At 43.0% G+C, this 17194-nt stretch overlaps 1 protein-coding gene across 1 annotated transcript; it reads left to right on the top strand.

The window, feature by feature from the left end:
- The first annotated feature begins 668 nt into the window (after nt 1–668).
- SEC23B (SEC23 homolog B, COPII component) lies at nt 669–17135 on the top strand. Its single transcript, XM_031597738.2, has 19 exons — nt 669–1180; nt 2985–3042; nt 3646–3732; nt 3934–4170; nt 4564–4649; nt 5449–5593; nt 6146–6304; nt 7132–7247; nt 8068–8191; nt 8564–8644; nt 8927–9016; nt 9771–9877; nt 10057–10210; nt 11600–11677; nt 11937–12098; nt 12952–13038; nt 14354–14509; nt 15735–15800; nt 16910–17135. Exons 1-19 carry the CDS (start codon nt 960–962, stop codon nt 16997–16999), a joined length of 2304 nt encoding a protein of 767 aa, XP_031453598.1. The 5' UTR covers nt 669–959; the 3' UTR covers nt 17000–17135.
- The last annotated feature ends 59 nt before the right edge of the window (nt 17136–17194 follow it).

Genomic DNA, 17194 nt, shown 5'->3' with positions numbered 1-17194 from the left:
ACTCAGGTGCTGGTCAGAGATTTTGGATGAAATGACTCCTGTGCTTCATCCCTGACAGCTGTTCACAGTTGTGCTCACTGCCAAAAAGCGGTGACTGATACGGTGTGACTGTGAAGGGAGGGGTTAGGAAGGCGTGGTAGAGAGCCACGCTCAGATTTTTGAGGTGAATGTCTGACTGCTAACCCACCACGTTCCATTTGAGAATTTGCAAGTGATGTATTTATGTCGAAAGTATACTGCCAAACCATCAATTTTTTGGAAGCCCTGAAACCTGTTCTCAAATCCCTTCATCCAAACGGGAAGCACCGCCTGTCTGTCGCTGTTCGCAGGGCCGTGCTTAGCTAACGCACCGCACCGCACACACACCGTTACGTGAGCTAATAGGAACCCTGTGTGAGCACGCTTGGCGCCGCGGCGCCATTGCACGCAGCCGCAATGGCGGATACGTCATCCCCACCTCCATCCGCTTCCATTTCCTCACGCTGACGCCTCCCCGCCATATTTGTTAGGGGCGCTTTTTCTCTGCGTTCGATCTCGCACTGTGCCTTTAGCTAACGTGGCTTCCCTGACGCAGCAGCGTCCGCCACGTTTGTTAGCGTCACGCGGGACGCCCTTAACCAAGATGGCGGTGGAACAGCGGCGCGGGAGGCGGGTCGTGCGGGTGCCGCCATCTTGTGTGAGGGCAGTCCGTACCGCTGAGCTGGCGTTGCTGGCCGCGCGGGGCCTGCCGGGAGAGAGCGGCGGCAGGTGGGCGCTGCCGGGAGCCGGGGCTGGGGCGCGGGCCGCGAGCTGCCCCTGACGGAAAGAGCGGAAAGTGGCTGCGGCACGGCGCCGTTCGCAGACGGACCTGAGGTCGCCGGAGCCTTTTGTCGGCCTTTCGTTCCGTGAGGAGGGCGGGCTGGTTTTTGCGGCGCGTCTGAGGTCGGCTTCCCTTCTGCGCTCGGAGCTGCCGCGGCCCCATGGCGACCTACCTGGAGTTCATTCAGCAGAACGAGGAGCGCGACGGCGTGCGCTTCAGCTGGAACGTGTGGCCGTCCAGCAGGCTGGAGGCTACGCGGATGGTCGTGCCGCTGGCCTGCCTGCTGACCCCGCTGCGGGAGCGCCCGGACCTGCCGCCCGTGCAGTACGAGCCCGTGCTCTGCAGCAGGCCCACCTGCAAGGCCGTGCTCAACCCGCTCTGGTATGCAGCTCTGAGCTGGGAGGGGAGGCTGCGGAGCGTCTGCTTCGTATCTCGGTGTGCCTGATGTCTCTAGGCTGGGCGGATGGGCTGAGGACGATTGGATGATGTTCAGCGTGACCGGGTGCCTGCGTTTTGGCCTCAGCAACTCCAGGCATCGCTACAGGCTCGGGGCAGAGTGGCTGGAGGCTGCGTGGAGGAAAAGGATGTGGGGATGTGAGCTGGCGGCTGGCTGAACGCGAGCCGGCAGTGTGCCCAGGTGGCCGAGGAGGCCGATGGCATCCTGACTTGTGTCAGCAACAGCGCAGCCAGCGGCAGGGAGGGCATCGTTCCCCTGTACTCAGCTCTGGGGAGGCTGTGCCTCGAGTGCTGTGTTTGGTGCTGGGCCCCTCACTGCAAGAAAGGTATTAAGGCCATGGAGTGTGTCCAGAGAAAGGTAATAAAGTTGTGAAGGGTCTGGAGCACGAGTCTTATGGGGAGCAGCTGAGGGAACTGGGGTTGTTCAGTCTGAAGAAGAGGCAGCTCAGGGAAGACGTTATTGCACTCTGTAACTACCTGAAAGGAGGGTGTGCTGAATTGGGGGTCGCCCTCTTTTCCCAGGTAACAGCGGTAGGATGAGAGGGAATGGACTCAGGTGCATCAGGGAAAGTTCTGGTTGGATATAGGAAAAAAATTCTCAGAAAGAGCAGTGAGGCACTGGCATGGGCTGCCCAGGGAGGTGGTAGAATCACCATCCCTAGAGATGTTCGAGACTGTGGAGAGGCACTGAGAGACATGGTTAGTGGGCATGGGAGAGGTGGGTTGACGGTTGGACATGATGATTGTAGAGATCTTTTCCAACTTTAATAATTATTGTTATTCCTAATTCCCCTTTTTTCTCAGCATAGTGCTTGGTAGCTTCTTTTAGATATAGTGAGTATGTTGAAAGCCTTGCATGCCTGGTGAGGTGTGTTGAATGCCACCTTCTGCTGAGCTGCCAGAGCCTGAGATGAGAGGTGTGTCCTCAGGGAGGCTGTTAAGCTGGAGATAATATGGAAATGGGCAATCCTGTTATCATCCTAGAGAATGTTACGGTGAATGGTGAAACTTAAACAAATATGCTGTTTATACTGGTGTTATCCTTTGGGCTGTGGTGTTCATTTGATTTCCTGCTTTCTATGCGTCCCCTTGTTTATAGGCCAGCTCCAGTATGAGTATCGGTTTCCTTTGGAGTTTTGCTGAGAAAGTAAGAGGAATAATCTTTGTCACAAAGTCATGTTACTATCATACTTCCTTAGAGCATAGCTTTGGGCTGCAAAAAAAAACCCAGAAAGACTAGCAAGAGGAAGTAGGAAGAGGTCAAACCCATGAAGGAACAATAAGGTCAGGCTTCACTGCACTAGCAGTCAATGTAGTATGGGTTGAGGAGAGCAAACTCCTTGGGGCAGAGAACAGCTAATTTGTTCTGTGTTTGTACAAGATGTGAGTGAATGGCTTCTGCTGCTCTATGACTGTAGTTATAGGAACAGTAAGGTGACTGAGATAAGCCTCAGCATAGTGAAAGAGTGATTAGATGCAAACCTTTGCATACTGCATCCTAAGCTTTGATGATCTGTTGGTAATTGCTCACAGTAACAAGCCTGGAAGCAGCAGGACTGCCTGAGTTAATAGGCTTTCTGGCACTGGAACAGGAGTCTGAATCCCTGAAACTATCCTTAAAGTTGAAGTGTCTGGTTTTCTGTTTCTTCCTCATCATCATAGACAACTGTGAAGCTAGGTTGTGAAATTGTTCCTGTACTTATACTAACACCTCACCTTTCCCTTGCAGCCAAGTTGACTATCGGGCCAAGCTCTGGGCTTGTAATTTCTGTTTTCAGAGAAATCAGGTACGTTGAATCAGCATTTTCATCTTTTCACTAAGCATTTTATTGATGACCTTACTGTGCAAAGGATGTTAAAAGAAACAGAAATTCCGCCTCTCTAGATTTCATCTCGTGGCATTTTCTCTTGCTGAACTCAGGCCAGAGTGCTTGCTATGTATGAAATCTTGCTTAATTTCAGTTGCTTTGCCAGTGATTTTAATAGCATGGAGAACATAGAACATAGATAAAAAGCCATTTTATCACATGTGCTTCCAGTGTGGTTTTTGATATGTGACATTTACTGTTCTTCCTGAGTATGAAATTTATTAGATTTGGGTAGATTTTTACCATCAGAAACAGTCACGCAGCTAAATGAGTTTTGGCTAATGTGGTTGCTGCTTTAGGCCTATTCTTAACTTACACTGGGCTGAGTAACTGTCAGTAGTTCTGGCCACTATTGTGTGTGCTTAGCAAAGCAGCAGTACAGGTCTCTGATGAGTTAATCAGGTCGGTGCAGTTGGTAGTAAATAAAGAATTGAATAAACACATCATAAGACTCTGTCCTGCAGAGGAGAGTCCTATATTTCTGCCCTGAAGCTTGTCCTAATTTTTGGTCCTGTTTTTCAGTTTCCTCCAGCATATGCAGGCATATCTGAAGTCAACCAACCAGCTGAACTTATGCCTCAGTTTTCAACAATTGAATATATAGTGCAGGTAATGATTCATAGTTTGTGTTCTCCAGAATTATATTCTGTGATATCTTTATGTATTTGTTGTACTTAAGATAATAGAAATAAGTAACGCTCATGTTAGATGCTTGAGATAGGGCTCATTTTATTCTTTGTCTGGAGTCATTGGACAGGGTGTCACCTAGCTTATGTACAAGCCTAGTAAATCCATCTCTCTCCATATTAGCGAGGCCCGCAGACCCCATTGATCTTCCTGTATGTTGTCGACACGTGCTTGGAAGAGGAGGACTTGCAGGCACTGAAGGAGTCCCTCCAGATGTCCCTAAGTCTGCTGCCTGCTGACGCTCTAGTGGGGCTTATCACATTTGGCAGAATGATCCAGGTTCACGAGCTGAGCTGTGAAGGGATTTCTAAGAGCTACGTGTTTAGAGGCACTAAAGACCTGACAGCTAAGCAAATACAGGTATGTCCTGCCATCTGTTAGGCCAGTGGCTTGTTCCTCTTAGCTCTGTTGCCACCACTGCTGGTATTTCAAGCACCAGGCTTTCGGGGAAGAAAGGAGGTTCAGTGCTCTTAATTATTTTTATGCTATTTCACTCTCAACACCTCTCCTGTCTTTTTGCTGCTGTAAATTCTTTGAAAACATGCCCAAGATAGTTTTATATATCTCACATAATAGAACAGTAGAGAAACATCTCTCTTCCTAATGAGAGTGCAGATATTAATTATTTCACGTTTTTTAATTTCTTTAATGCTACAGGGTTGCAGGCTTTTGGCTATATTGCTTAAAAGCAAACAATGTCTAGTATTTGATTTTGAAGTCTCATCTGCCTCCTTTTCTTTTGCTTTTCTGTAGGATATGCTTGGTCTTTCAAGGCCAGCTGTCCCTATTCAACAGGGAAGGCCTCTTCAAGCTCCAGAGCAGCCTGTTATTTCAAGCAGGTAAGTGCTACATAAACGCAAGCAGCAGAAGAGCAGGGTGGGTGTTTTATACCCTTCGGGATCACACTTCTAAACCTAGGTTTTCCAAGAGGCATTTTTGTAAGAAAACACAAATGGTGTTGTCTTGTCAGAGTTATTTCCCTGCATCAAGTGATACCAGTGGGTGAGATTTACTAGAGCAATATTTTAGCCTTCTGTAGTGTCTTGATTTTGCAGGAACATAATTGTCATTCAGACTGGATTTCTCCTTGAAAAGTATAGCGTAGCTGTCTTTAGAAAGCATGTTGTTCAGGGGTCGAACGTGTTTAGAGCAGGAGCCTTTTTAGTTGACCATCTATTGGGGCCCTTGTTTATGAGTAACAATCCTTCAAGCCCTTGCTTGAATGAGTCAAAAGAAAAACCAAAAAAAAAACACCAACAAACAAACACAAAACACAACAGTTGGTAGGCAGGCAGTGACCCCTGAACTGTGAAGCCATATTTGTCTCTGTTGAATACAGTTGTTTGTTTTTATTCTCAGCTCCTCTTTTTTCCATGGCAGCTCATTTACCTTTTGGTAGACTAAATCAATACTAAAATCCTCTTCTGTGCTTTGAGTGATTTTGCCTTCTTGTCAGTTCCTAATGGCTTCCTTTGATCAATTTTGTTACTTTGCACAGGCCTTTTAGCTTGGGAAGTCTGGACATAAAGGAATGTGCTGTGTAACGTTTTGCTTCTGATAACTCTTCCAGTGTAATTAAAGTGTGCTAGGAACAGAGGCACACTTAAAGTGGGAAAACATTTCATTCCAATTTTTCAGGTTCCTGCAGCCAGTACATAAGATTGACATGAATTTAACAGATCTCCTTGGAGAACTTCAAAGGGACCCGTGGCCAGTGACCCAGGGAAAGAGGCCTTTACGTTCCACTGGAGTAGCTCTTTCGATTGCTGTTGGCTTGCTAGAGGTACTTTTATTGCAGTTGTTTGTTAGGGATGAGCTGGGCAAAGCAAGCACCTGGCAGTATTTGCTGAGATGTACAGGTTTCAGTGCAGATTGGTTTGCAGCCAGTCACACTGAGGTGCAGCAGGGCATTTTGACTTTGCTGATGTGTGGCATGAGTTAGCACCAGCTGGTGTAGAGCAGGCTAGGAATTTATATTTAGTTGTAAACAGTGTAAATGGTGCAGGTGTTTAAAGGCTTCTGCTTCTTATGTATATTGCCATGTGAGGGTGGTTGTATGTACTCTGATTCTTTTTGTTTGTTTGTTTGTTTTCAAGGGTCATCTAAGGTAGAAGTAAAAAGCATACTACTTCCTGTAGTGAAGATTGCTGTAGTTTGAGTCTAAACTAGAGGGTACCTGTCAAGAAAAGTGTTGCTGTTTTTCAGGTCTTCCTGTAACAGAGACAGGTCCCTGATGGTATTGCAGAATAACGTACAGATTCCTCTCTAAAGAAAGCTTTGTCCTTTTAAACATCTTTTCCCTGAGTTCTAATATAAGACCATATTTTTATTTTAGGGCACATTTCCAAACACAGGAGCGAGAATAATGCTATTTACAGGTGGTCCACCAACACAAGGACCAGGCATGGTGGTGGGAGATGAATTGAAAACACCCATTCGTTCTTGGCATGACATAGAGAAGGACAATGCAAGGTTCATGAAGAAGGCCACCAAGGTAAGTGCTGTGTCAGCTGGGGGAGAAAGCACACATAGGAGCTTAGGTTTGTTGTGTGGCAGGGGGTGTTTAAACGAATGTGAGTGTTGGAATACAGAATGGGATTGGGAGGAAGGAGGTGACCGAACTTATGTAGGCAGCTTCCAGTATCCTTCTGTAGGTAACAGAAGTCTTATTTTCTTGGTATGAAATCAGTATGTCCAGACATTTGCATAGCTGTTTGTGAAATGCATGAGCCTTTCTGTGTGTTAAGCTACGAAAATGGTCAAAGGACGAACGAGAGTCTTACTTTTAGTTACTTGTCCAAGTGTGGTCATGTGCCTTCTCAGAGAAGGAAGTATTTCAGAGTTCTTGTCTAGCTGATGGTGAGTGGAGGTCCTTTTATCTCCTTCAGGAGAGGGGAAAAAACAAGCCTGTACTCCAAGAACTGGTGATTTCCAAAAAGTCTCCTTTTTCTCTTGACATGTGAAAGAATAGTTAGATTATTAGGTATGGAATGTGCCTGTCAGCTTAGAGGAAGCAGTATGATACCTGTCCTCTTAACTATCACCTAGAAACCCTTAGGTTTTCTATCACAGAGAGCCCATGCTTGTATGATGGTAGCAATTCATGTCTTCTCTGCACTTGCAACTTCCAGCTCAAGTTTATCCAAGGGCAAACATCCTAGGAGGAAGAACTGTGTTTAAACAAGCAGCTCTTTACCTTTACAGCTTCATTTGTGCTTTGTGCATTAGTGTGTTGACTTCAGCTGGAGAGCAGAGGAAAAATTGCCTGATGCAGCATCCTAAATATTCCTAAATATTGTGTGTGTTGTCTGTTCTCCCCAGCACTACGAGACTCTGGCCAATCGCACTGCCACCAATGGTCATTGCATTGATATCTACGCCTGCGCCCTGGATCAGACTGGATTGCTAGAGATGAAATGTTGTGCAAACCTCACTGGGTATGTATGTAACAGGAAACACAAAGGTGGTTTTGTTTTTTCTTTTTTTTTTTTTTTTGGAGGGGGAGAACAGTTCGAAAAGCAGTTAGTTTTCTATGACTGCAAAAGGGTGAGATTTTTGTCATTTATTCTAAATTGTGGTTTGAATTTGCCAGGAGTTACATGGCAAACCTCCCCTGATCCCAGTCTGCATTTCTGAAGCCTCAAAGTAGCGTAAGAGTTAACACTCCTGGTAGAAAACTCAATGTCCTGCTTTGGAGAAAGGTATTCTAAAGCATGATGCAACATGTCTTGCAAATGCCTTCTGTCACCTTCAAATGCCCTGGGAGGTAGCAAGTACCCTTTGCAGAACTGGTGGGACATAGATCCCCTCTGTTGTGATGTGTGTGTGACTGAAGTGCCATCAGAATAGCAGAGCTTCAGTCATGGTGGGTAGACGCTTTCATTATGTTGGCCAGATTTTCTCGTGCTTAACAGCTCATTTTGCTTTCTTAGGGGAAGTAGGCTGAGCAAGGCTCTTTTCTGGGTAGAGATGTTTGTAACCAGTGGAAACAGGAGCATTTTTAAGGCAGCTGAAGGGATGACAAGAAATATAGTTGAGAAAGCAAGCTGGCAGAAATGGAGCACTAACTTGTCTGGCTTTGGAGACATCTATGAATCTACATTCCCTAATGCAAATTCTACCTTTGCAAAGGCATGCTTTAAAACAGTTTCTGCCTGTATTTGCATGCATGAGAGTTGGAGGGGTTGTATCCTTGCTGATATACTTCTAGTTCTCAACTGTTTCAGTTACCTTGTGTGGGTTTTTTTTCCTTCTCAGAGGACACATGGTGATGGGAGATTCCTTCAACACTTCTCTCTTCAAGCAGACCTTCCAGCGGGTATTCAACAAAGGGCTCAATGGGGAATTTCGGATGGCTTTTGGTGCAAATTTGGAAGTGAAGGTGAGAGATTAGTTTAATTAGTTGACATTAACTTAGAAGTGCAAGTGCTGTTGATTGGAAAAGTTTTCTAGGTATCTGTGTGTATAAAATTCTATGTCTTTGAGGTCAGCTGTAGTGCCTTCTTTGGAAAAAGCATCACATTGGAATGAGTAAAGGTATTTTTTATTTGAAAGTTTATTAAATTTGTGGTTTAAAAAAAACCAACAACTGAGCTTACATTCACCAGCTGAGGCAGGGAGGGACCTTGGGAATGTACTCAAGGATGCTTTCCTTGTAATTCACCTTCTGATCAAAGCTGAGCACCTGATTTAGTCTGTGTTCTATTTGACTAACTTGATTTTTTTTTAAGAACTTTTTTTTGTCTCATTCTAGACATCCAGAGAGCTGAAAATCGCAGGTGCTATTGGACCATGTGTATCCCTGAACGTGAAAGGACCATGTGTTTCTGAAAATGTACGTTTTCAACACGAAAAAACCAACTATATTTAGTAGGAAACAAAGGGTGCAAAATTTCTATCGAAACTGGAGCTTAGACAGAATGTGAGAAAAGGCAGTGCTTGTTGGACTGAATTCTTGTCCCATAAAGCTGCCTTCTAACTGTATTACCCTCAGTAACTTAATCCACATCCTAAAGATAAGAAATGCAGAAAGATTGCCTCGTGTCTCTGATCAGAATTTAACATGAGCTGACCTTAACTACTGCTAAATACTAAAAGGCTTTTCAATTCTATGCAGGAACTTGGAATTGGAGGAACATCTCAGTGGAAAATTTGTGGTCTGGATCCCTGCACAACTCTGGCCATTTACTTTGAAGTGGTAAATCAGGTCAGCCCTAGCTTTTCTTTTTTTGTCTTCATTTTTATATGCCAACTGCTTGTAACAGGATCAGGAAGTCCAATGGCATTTCTTCTGTTGTGAATGAATGGTTGCAGAGTAGAAAAGTGTTTTGTGCCAAAGTAATATTCATAGGGGTTGTTTCCATATTTGTAAATGGCATCATATTTTTACTTCATACAAAAACTGCATTCTTTCTTCTTGTCTTCTGATGGCATTCATTTCACAAAGAAGAAAATGTCTTTTTGCTATTAGGTGCTGTGGAGAATGAAAGCACAAAAGTCTCACTTCTTGGAGAATTTGTCCTCCAATTTGTTATGAGATAGCTGAGAAGCAACTTCAGGCTGGGAAAGCTTCTGAGCACATGGTAACTAGGAGTACTAAACCAAAGGAATTCTTTTTCACTCCCACTCTGCTGCATGGGCTCCCTGTTGTTGGGAATAGGGCCCAAAGGACCTTTAGTCAGACCTTGCACTGCCACACTAATGTTCAGTGTTACGGGGATGATAAATAAGTTGCTGCATCCTTTAAAGGACAAGCTGATAAGTGTCAGGTATGGAATTAAAAATGCACCCAAAACCACTTGGCTTGTAGGGCTCTTACAAAACAGAACATTAACAGATGTGTGTCTCTTCTGTGGTTTATCTCAAGCTTGAACTTAACTGTGTTCGGCAGATGCCTTGGATTTGTCTCTGTAGTATGCCAAGTCAGCCTATCTTGAAGGCTTTCCTTGTTTACTTTGCAGCACAATGCACCAATACCTCAGGGAGGCCGAGGGGCAGTGCAGTTTGTCACTCAGTATCAACACTCCAGCACACAGAAACGCATTCGTGTCACCACCATAGCTAGAAAGTAAGTACCTCATGCTGGTTCTTTGGCAGAATTGCAGAAATGTAAGCCACTGTCTATGCTGGTATTGTTTTAGCTTTTTATTACATTAATTGGCCACAGAGTATTTGGCATGGGGGAAAAAATGTGGGTTGGGTTTTGCTGATGACAGATTTTACACTAACCCTTTACTAATCCTTTAGTTGGGCAGATGCACAAAGTCAGCTCCAGCACATAGAAGCTGCGTTTGACCAGGAAGCAGCTGCTGTGCTGATGGCACGGCTGGGAGTGTACAGAGCTGAGTCTGAGGAGGGACCTGATGTACTGCGATGGCTGGACAGACAGCTGATCAGACTGGTAAGACTGATGGAGTGCACTCAGCAGCAGTCTTATTTTCAGTTAAAATGATCTCTTGGGATGAAAACACCGTTCTTTTTGCAGACTGACTTGCTTCGTTTGTGCTCTAATTGTGGTCTCAAAGTATGTGATAACTACAAAGGCTGTATGATCAGTAGTTAGTGATGGGATAGGTAAGCATCCCATCGTGATGGAAGAGTTAGCCCTTGAGATTAAAGAAGTAATAGTGAAATGATAATGCAGGTGGGAAGGGACCTCTACAGGTCTCAACACTCTGCTTAAGCAGGGCTAGTTTCATGTTACAGTTAGATGCTGTGGCTCTTGTTCAGGTGAGTTTTTATGATCTCCAAGGATGGAATTCGTCTTGTTTCTTGGTAGCCTGTTCCAGTATTTGATAACAGTGTGATTTACTATTATTATTTTTTATATCCAGTCAGAATTCCAGTTTCTTCAGTTATGTGCTAGGTAGCTATACAGAGCATAATGCCAGATTCCAGACTGAGCAAACCCAGCTTTTTAGGCCACTGTTCCTTTGCCAGCATGCTGGCGTCTGCTGGCCTTGCTTTGGGATATCCATGTCTGTATTGAACTAGGAAGCCTCAAACTGGATACAGCATTCAGATAGGATTAGGATCTCACCAGGATGAAGTTCAGGGGAGTTATCACTTCCCATCTAGTGGCATTGTTCTGCGCCTTCATACTGTCTCTTTCTTCAGACTTCACAGGCCTGAATTGCCAGAATCTCAATCAGTTCTGTCTTAATCTAAACACTCATGAATTTCACACTAACAGTTAGGGCACATCAGATGCTGGAAAAAAAGAGACAATATCAAATAAAAATTTGAGCACCAGAACACATATGCGTATACTGTGTGCTGAAATGATTGTGGACTCATTTGTGGTTGATAAATTTTTTTAAAATTTATAAGGAAATTGATAAAGATCACCCTGCTAGTCATGGAACCAGGCCAAACCAGCCCATAAACCATTGACAAACTACTTGTTTTTAGTGAAGCATCTAGTGAAATTTTAGTCTGCTGTTGCTTTAGAAGGAAGTAGGAGATGCTGCAGTAGTGTTTCATACTGTACAAATTACATTGTGTGATAATGATCCAGTGGAAAAAAATGGGTGGTACTAGAAGCACTATTTATTTCATTCTTAAATAACTTTGAATCTGGATTCAAAATAGAAGATTTTTATATACATAAAATGATAAGATGATTGAATTGTCATTGTCACTCCAGTAAGATACAGAAGCTACTGACGATTAAGTTCTTGCTGCCACATTCATGACTTGTTTGCTCTGTTTAAAAACATACAAAAATCATTCCAAAAAAACGTTGATTCTTAGAGAGAGATAAACAAAGTATGCATTTTGTTTCCAACAGTGTCAGAAATTTGGACAGTACAACAAAGATGATCCCAACTCCTTCAGATTGTCGGAATCATTTTCTTTGTATCCCCAGGTAAGAACCTTCTTGCAACTATGGGAAAAGTTTGCAAGGGTGAGTGATGGTAAAGCATCTTGTACCGTTAATCAGATTTGTGAGGGAAGGAGCAGATGCTTTTTGAATTTGTTGGGTGGTCTTGTAGTTCAGTGTTGGAAAAAAATGGTAAGTTAAGAACTCTGAGGAGTTCACTGGGAGACTTTTTTCAGGGGATTTGCTGTTTACAAGGTGCAGAAGCTTTGGCAACTCACACTTCTCACTCATCTTTCTGATGCAGTTCATGTTCCATTTGCGACGCTCCCCATTCCTGCAGGTCTTCAATAACAGTCCAGATGAATCTTCTTATTACCGTCACCACTTTGCTAGGCAAGATCTCACCCAGTCTCTCATTATGATTCAGCCCATCCTTTATGCTTATTCTTTCCATGGACCTCCTGAGGTAAGTCTGTGTTTAACAGAGAGAGGTGAATCAATCCAAAGTAAAGAGCATTCAGTCAGGATAACATTAGTACATTAAAAAGGTCCTTACTTTGTTTTTCTTAGTTAAAGTAATTACTAAGGGATGAGATGGGGCATTGTACAACACAAGCTATATTTTCAGTAGGCTTACTCTTAGTATGTAAATTATACTTTCAGTGGGCTTTTAAAATACACATACGTGCCCCAAAAAAGAAGCCCCCAAAAGCTAATGCCATATCTGGCGTCTTGGCAGCTCAGTAGTGCTACTGCTTCTCTGCTGGAGGCTGCCATCTCCACCATGTAAGTCAGCAAGCCTCTGCCCTTCCAGGTCACTAGTACAGAATTGTAGGGGTTGGAAGGGGCCTCTAGAGATCGAGCGAGTCCAGCTGCTTGCTTTCAGCTGTTTAAGCAGCAACATTCAACTGCTATGCAGACTTTATTAATTTAAGTTGACTGCAGCGTATCTGGCAGGAAAGAAACACAGAAGCTGCTGCAGAAACACTGTAAAACCTTTTTGGCAGCATTTGCCTGAGTATGTGTGTTAAATCTCTTGTTTTTCTTGGCTTCTCAAGATCATTAAACTTGATAGCCATAGAAATTGCTTTCTCACATACTGCATTTCATACAGCAGCTGAGGACCTGCTGCTTGGTTCAGTGATGCCACAGGGGGCTGATGGTACTCTGAAACATTCACATGAACAGCAGCCCTTGACCGACACAACACCCCTCTGTACATGGAAGGCTGAACAAGTTGTTCAGCTTACAGTTCAGCTGAACTGTAAGGTTAATACAGTTTTGAGGTTTTAATGATGACTGACCTTTATTTTCCATAGCCAGTGCTTTTGGACAGCAGCAGCATTCTTCCTGACAGAATCCTACTGATGGATACTTTCTTCCAGATAGTAATCTACCTTGGTGAGGTACGGTGAGATGTATTCTCTGAACTCTCCTCCTCCTGCTACACATGCAAACAATGCTACTGTTAGTATAAAATGAACCACTTGCAAAGCTTATCCCTGGCATAATGACATCATATGCCTGTTCCCAGTTGTAATGCATAAAAATCCTACTGGAGTAGTTAAGCATATGTTCTGCTGTGAGAAATAGCCATTGAGTTAGATTGCTAACTAAAAAAGTTTAAAAAAATAAAATAAAAGCTTTTGCTTTTTAAATACTGGCTGTTCTTTACAGCTGTTCCTGTACTGAGGTGTAGGCTCCTTCTGAACCTCCAGATTTAGATCAATATCTAAAGCCTTGGCTTTCCAGTGTCTTTTCAGTATGAAGACCTATAGATCTGTGTTGGAATACTGTCAGGTTTTATAAGGGAGCACTAAGCTACTGCAGCTGGATGATAGAAACATCTCACACTCTAAAGAAGTTGTGATGTAGAGAGTGAAGCTGGTTTGTTTCTCTCTTCTTTCTCTGGAAATATCCCTTTTATTTGATGTTTTTTTTCCCTCTCAGATTCTTTTCAGTCTTGTTTGGGGAGTACCTTTCATGCAATTTTTTCTACCTAAACATGACATCAAATCAGAATTTAAATAAGCTCAGCTTGGCTTATGGCCTTCCTGTTAGTAAATTTTTTGGAGAGGTGTTTTAACTCTTCTCTTTGTTTTTGAACTGAGCTACTGACTTTTTATGACTGTTACTAGAACGCTTAAAGTTTGGTGTGGTGGCCTGCAGCTGCTCTATTATAATCTCCCCACATTCTTCCATGTAGTATTTGTCCTCTCTGAAAAGTGAGTGGTGATACACAGTCCACACAGGCAGGAGTTGGATGGTTGAATCAATAGTGACAATAAGCCTTTACAGGTTACTTTAAACAGTGCCTACCTGCCTCAAATCTTGGGAAGCAAGAGACTCAACTGGGACCTTGAAAAGAATGTAAGGCAATGACTGTTCCACTTAAGACCAAATCAGATTTGGAATGTCACTGATTTATAAATGCTTTACTCGTTTAAGTTGAGGTAGGCAGAAGCATAATGGCTTGAAGTTCACTTTGAACAATTGGCTCTTGTACTGCACAGACTGCTACCCAATTCTGTGTTTAGTGCATGTTCTTAAGGAACAGGCAGAAACTAAACAATACTATTGACAGAATAGTGAAAGCATGTGTTTGTCCTGCTCTGTGTAAGCAGAAATAATGTTCTGCTACCTTCAGATGTCGACAGGCCTCCCCTTCTTAACCAGCACATCTTTGCTATCTCTTCATTTCCTCCCTGTCCCTGTGAACAGACTATTGCACAGTGGCAAAAAGCTGGTTACCAAGACATGCCTGAATATGAAAACTTCAAGCATCTACTGCAAGCTCCACTGGATGATGCCCAGGAAATCTTGCAGACCAGATTCCCAATGCCACGTTATGTCCACACTGAACATGGGGGCAGCCAGGTAAGGAGGTTTATCCAAAAACCCTCTCTGTTGAACAATGCAAATCTGTCTTTTCTTGCTTTACTAAGTAAACTGTTCTGTAAGTTAAACACAGTGGTTATTTAGCTCTTAAAAGTAAGAGCCTGTATATTTTCCCATGAGCTCTTAATTCATCCATGTCTTCTAATAAGCCAATTGCCCCTTGCATGTGTTTTTGACTTCTGAGGATGGAAAGAGAAGGGGAAAAAAAAGGCCAGTGTAAATATCTTTTTATTCTTTGAGTGGTGGGAAGTGTGTACCTAAACTTCCTGAGACAGGGAGTGCAGTTAGTTGGCTAGGACAAACATTCAGTCACTCTGAATGTTTGATCATCTGCTCTTTTATTCTCAGATGCCAGATGAGAATATAAAATGGTCTCTATTTTGACTCTTCCTGGAATTACAGTAGTTCAGTGTGTCTATTGCTAGCCTGTTGTTTGTAGAAGTGAAGAGGCAGGAATTGGTGCTCCAAAACAAAACTTTATTAATTTCTGATGTAAGCATGTTGCCCTGATTCTCCTCTAACCTCTTTTCTGTTGTATGGAAAAGAGCTTATTATAAAAGTGAAATTGCTGATGCCATGTCCATGTTGCATGAAACTAGAGCTGCCCTGCTTGACAAGCATCGCTTGCTATAGGAGAGCACTTGGAGAATCTTAAAGGTGATGTTACCATTTTGAAATGGAGGGCAGAGAGTTTTCTCACAGAAATCTGCCACCACCAACTAACTCCAGAATAACAGTACGGAAAGGAATGCAATCAGATTCTTTCTCTCTTTACAGCAGCATACCCTGACTTTTAACTTGATTCCTCCTTTTCCTCTCCCCAGGTTTCTTCCTCAATCTTACTCTGTTATGTGATGTTCCTTAGCATTATTTCTTTCAAAACAATTTGTAAAACTGTAACACGTTGTAGGAGTACTGTTGTCTGTTCCATGGGAGTCACAGCTGTGTGGTAAAATCTTTCCCAAACATTTATCCTTTCAGAGCACTGCCATTAAAAGTAAGCAGATTCTTATTTTTAAGTCCAGTGAAATTGGTTATGAAACAAAGCTATTTCTGAACTCAGAAACTTGTTTCAGTTCAACAAGTACTTTCCTTGTAAAAGAAGGCGAGCATTGCCAGTCACGTATCTGAGGAGATAAGTCTTAGGGGAGCTGACATTTCTGTCATACTGCAAAAATGTTTTTCCCACGTTTTGTCTTTATAGGCTCGATTCCTGTTGTCTAAAGTGAACCCTTCTCAGACCCACAATAACCTCTATGCATGGGGACAGGTAAGCAATGGAAGAGCCACTTGTATTTGGGAATACTGTAAAATGTACATTCAAATAATTGTCTGCATAGTTGCTGTCCTATTTTATCTCATAGTATTTGGCCTCAGGCTGGGAGCAGGTTGTATTTGTCCTGCTCTTCTTATCTAACAGCTTTTTGCAAGATGTACATGGTTGGCTTTGAAAAACTTTGAAATAGTGTTTTGGAATACAAGGAAACAAGGGTATTCTGTGCACCAAATGATCTGTGATGTAATTACTGTCTGACATTGTAATAGTTGTAGCATTTTAAAAGACAATCGAGTGAATAGGTTTGTCTCTTACGCAGCTTAGATTCTTACTCATCCTGATAATTGAAGTCCATGTTTGTCGAGATAAAGAGTTCTAGTGGTGAGCACTAGATTACACTACGTTCAGAATAAAGTTTTCAAGCCTGGATATGATGAAACGTCTGCTTCTGTTCTTGGATGGAATTTCCTCCAGATTTTCAGCATATTGTGGGTTTTTTTTTTTGCTTTTTCTAAAGGGTGGCTGTCCTAGTAGAGGTGCTGCAGAACAGGCCAGTACCTCAGCAGCCTGATGACAGCAGGAGATCAGTGGTTTCCAGCAGCAGTGCTTTTGTCCCTGTCATCTTTCCTGTAACCAAGTTACCTAAGTAGTGCACAGGCAGATAAGGAGAATGTATTTTGTGGCTGCTACTGATGGAAGCAGCTGATAGAGATACTCTTACGGGTTTTAGATGAGCTGATGTAGAAATTGATATTTGCCTTCTGTTACAAATCTGATGTAAAATCCTTAGTCCATAGTTAGTGTATGTAGCGTACAGATACGTACAGATACGATTTTTCTATGAATAATTAGTTTTTAATGTCTTCTGCCTTGTTTCTGTAGAGCCTTGAGCAGAAACCTTCCTAATGCATTAGAAGGAAGAAACATTTCTGCAGTAGTGCAGGTGGCACTGAAAGATACTGTCAAATACTAGACTACCCTTCAAGTGGAAAAGGTTTAGCAGGCAATGAGCTTAGTGCTGACATTTGCTTTGCTTTTGCTTAGTTCCCAGGGCCAGCAGCGCTATTTCATGCTCGTTATTTATTTCCTTAATTTCTCTGCAGGAATCAGGAGCCCCTATCCTGACGGATGATGTCAGTCTGCAGGTGTTCATGGACCACCTCAAGAAGCTGGCGGTCTCCAGTGCAGCGTGACTTGATTGAACCCAGCAGCACAAATGGGAGAGAGATGTACATTGCGGGGATGATAGAAGCGGAACGATTTATTTACATTTCCTTTTAGACTAAGGTTTTTAAGTATTAAGTGAAATAAATATTTGGGGAGAGCTTAGTACTTTGCCCTTCTAGATATTAATTTATTTGTATTCCTTTTTATCTCTATTGTTTACG

This window comes from Phasianus colchicus, chromosome 2 (assembly GCF_987193195.1).
Source record: "Phasianus colchicus chromosome 2, bPhaCol1.hap1.1, whole genome shotgun sequence".
NCBI lineage: Eukaryota > Metazoa > Chordata > Aves > Galliformes > Phasianidae > Phasianus > Phasianus colchicus.
The sequence above is the reverse complement of the archived record's forward strand: the minus strand, read 5'-3'. Positions and strand labels throughout refer to the sequence as shown.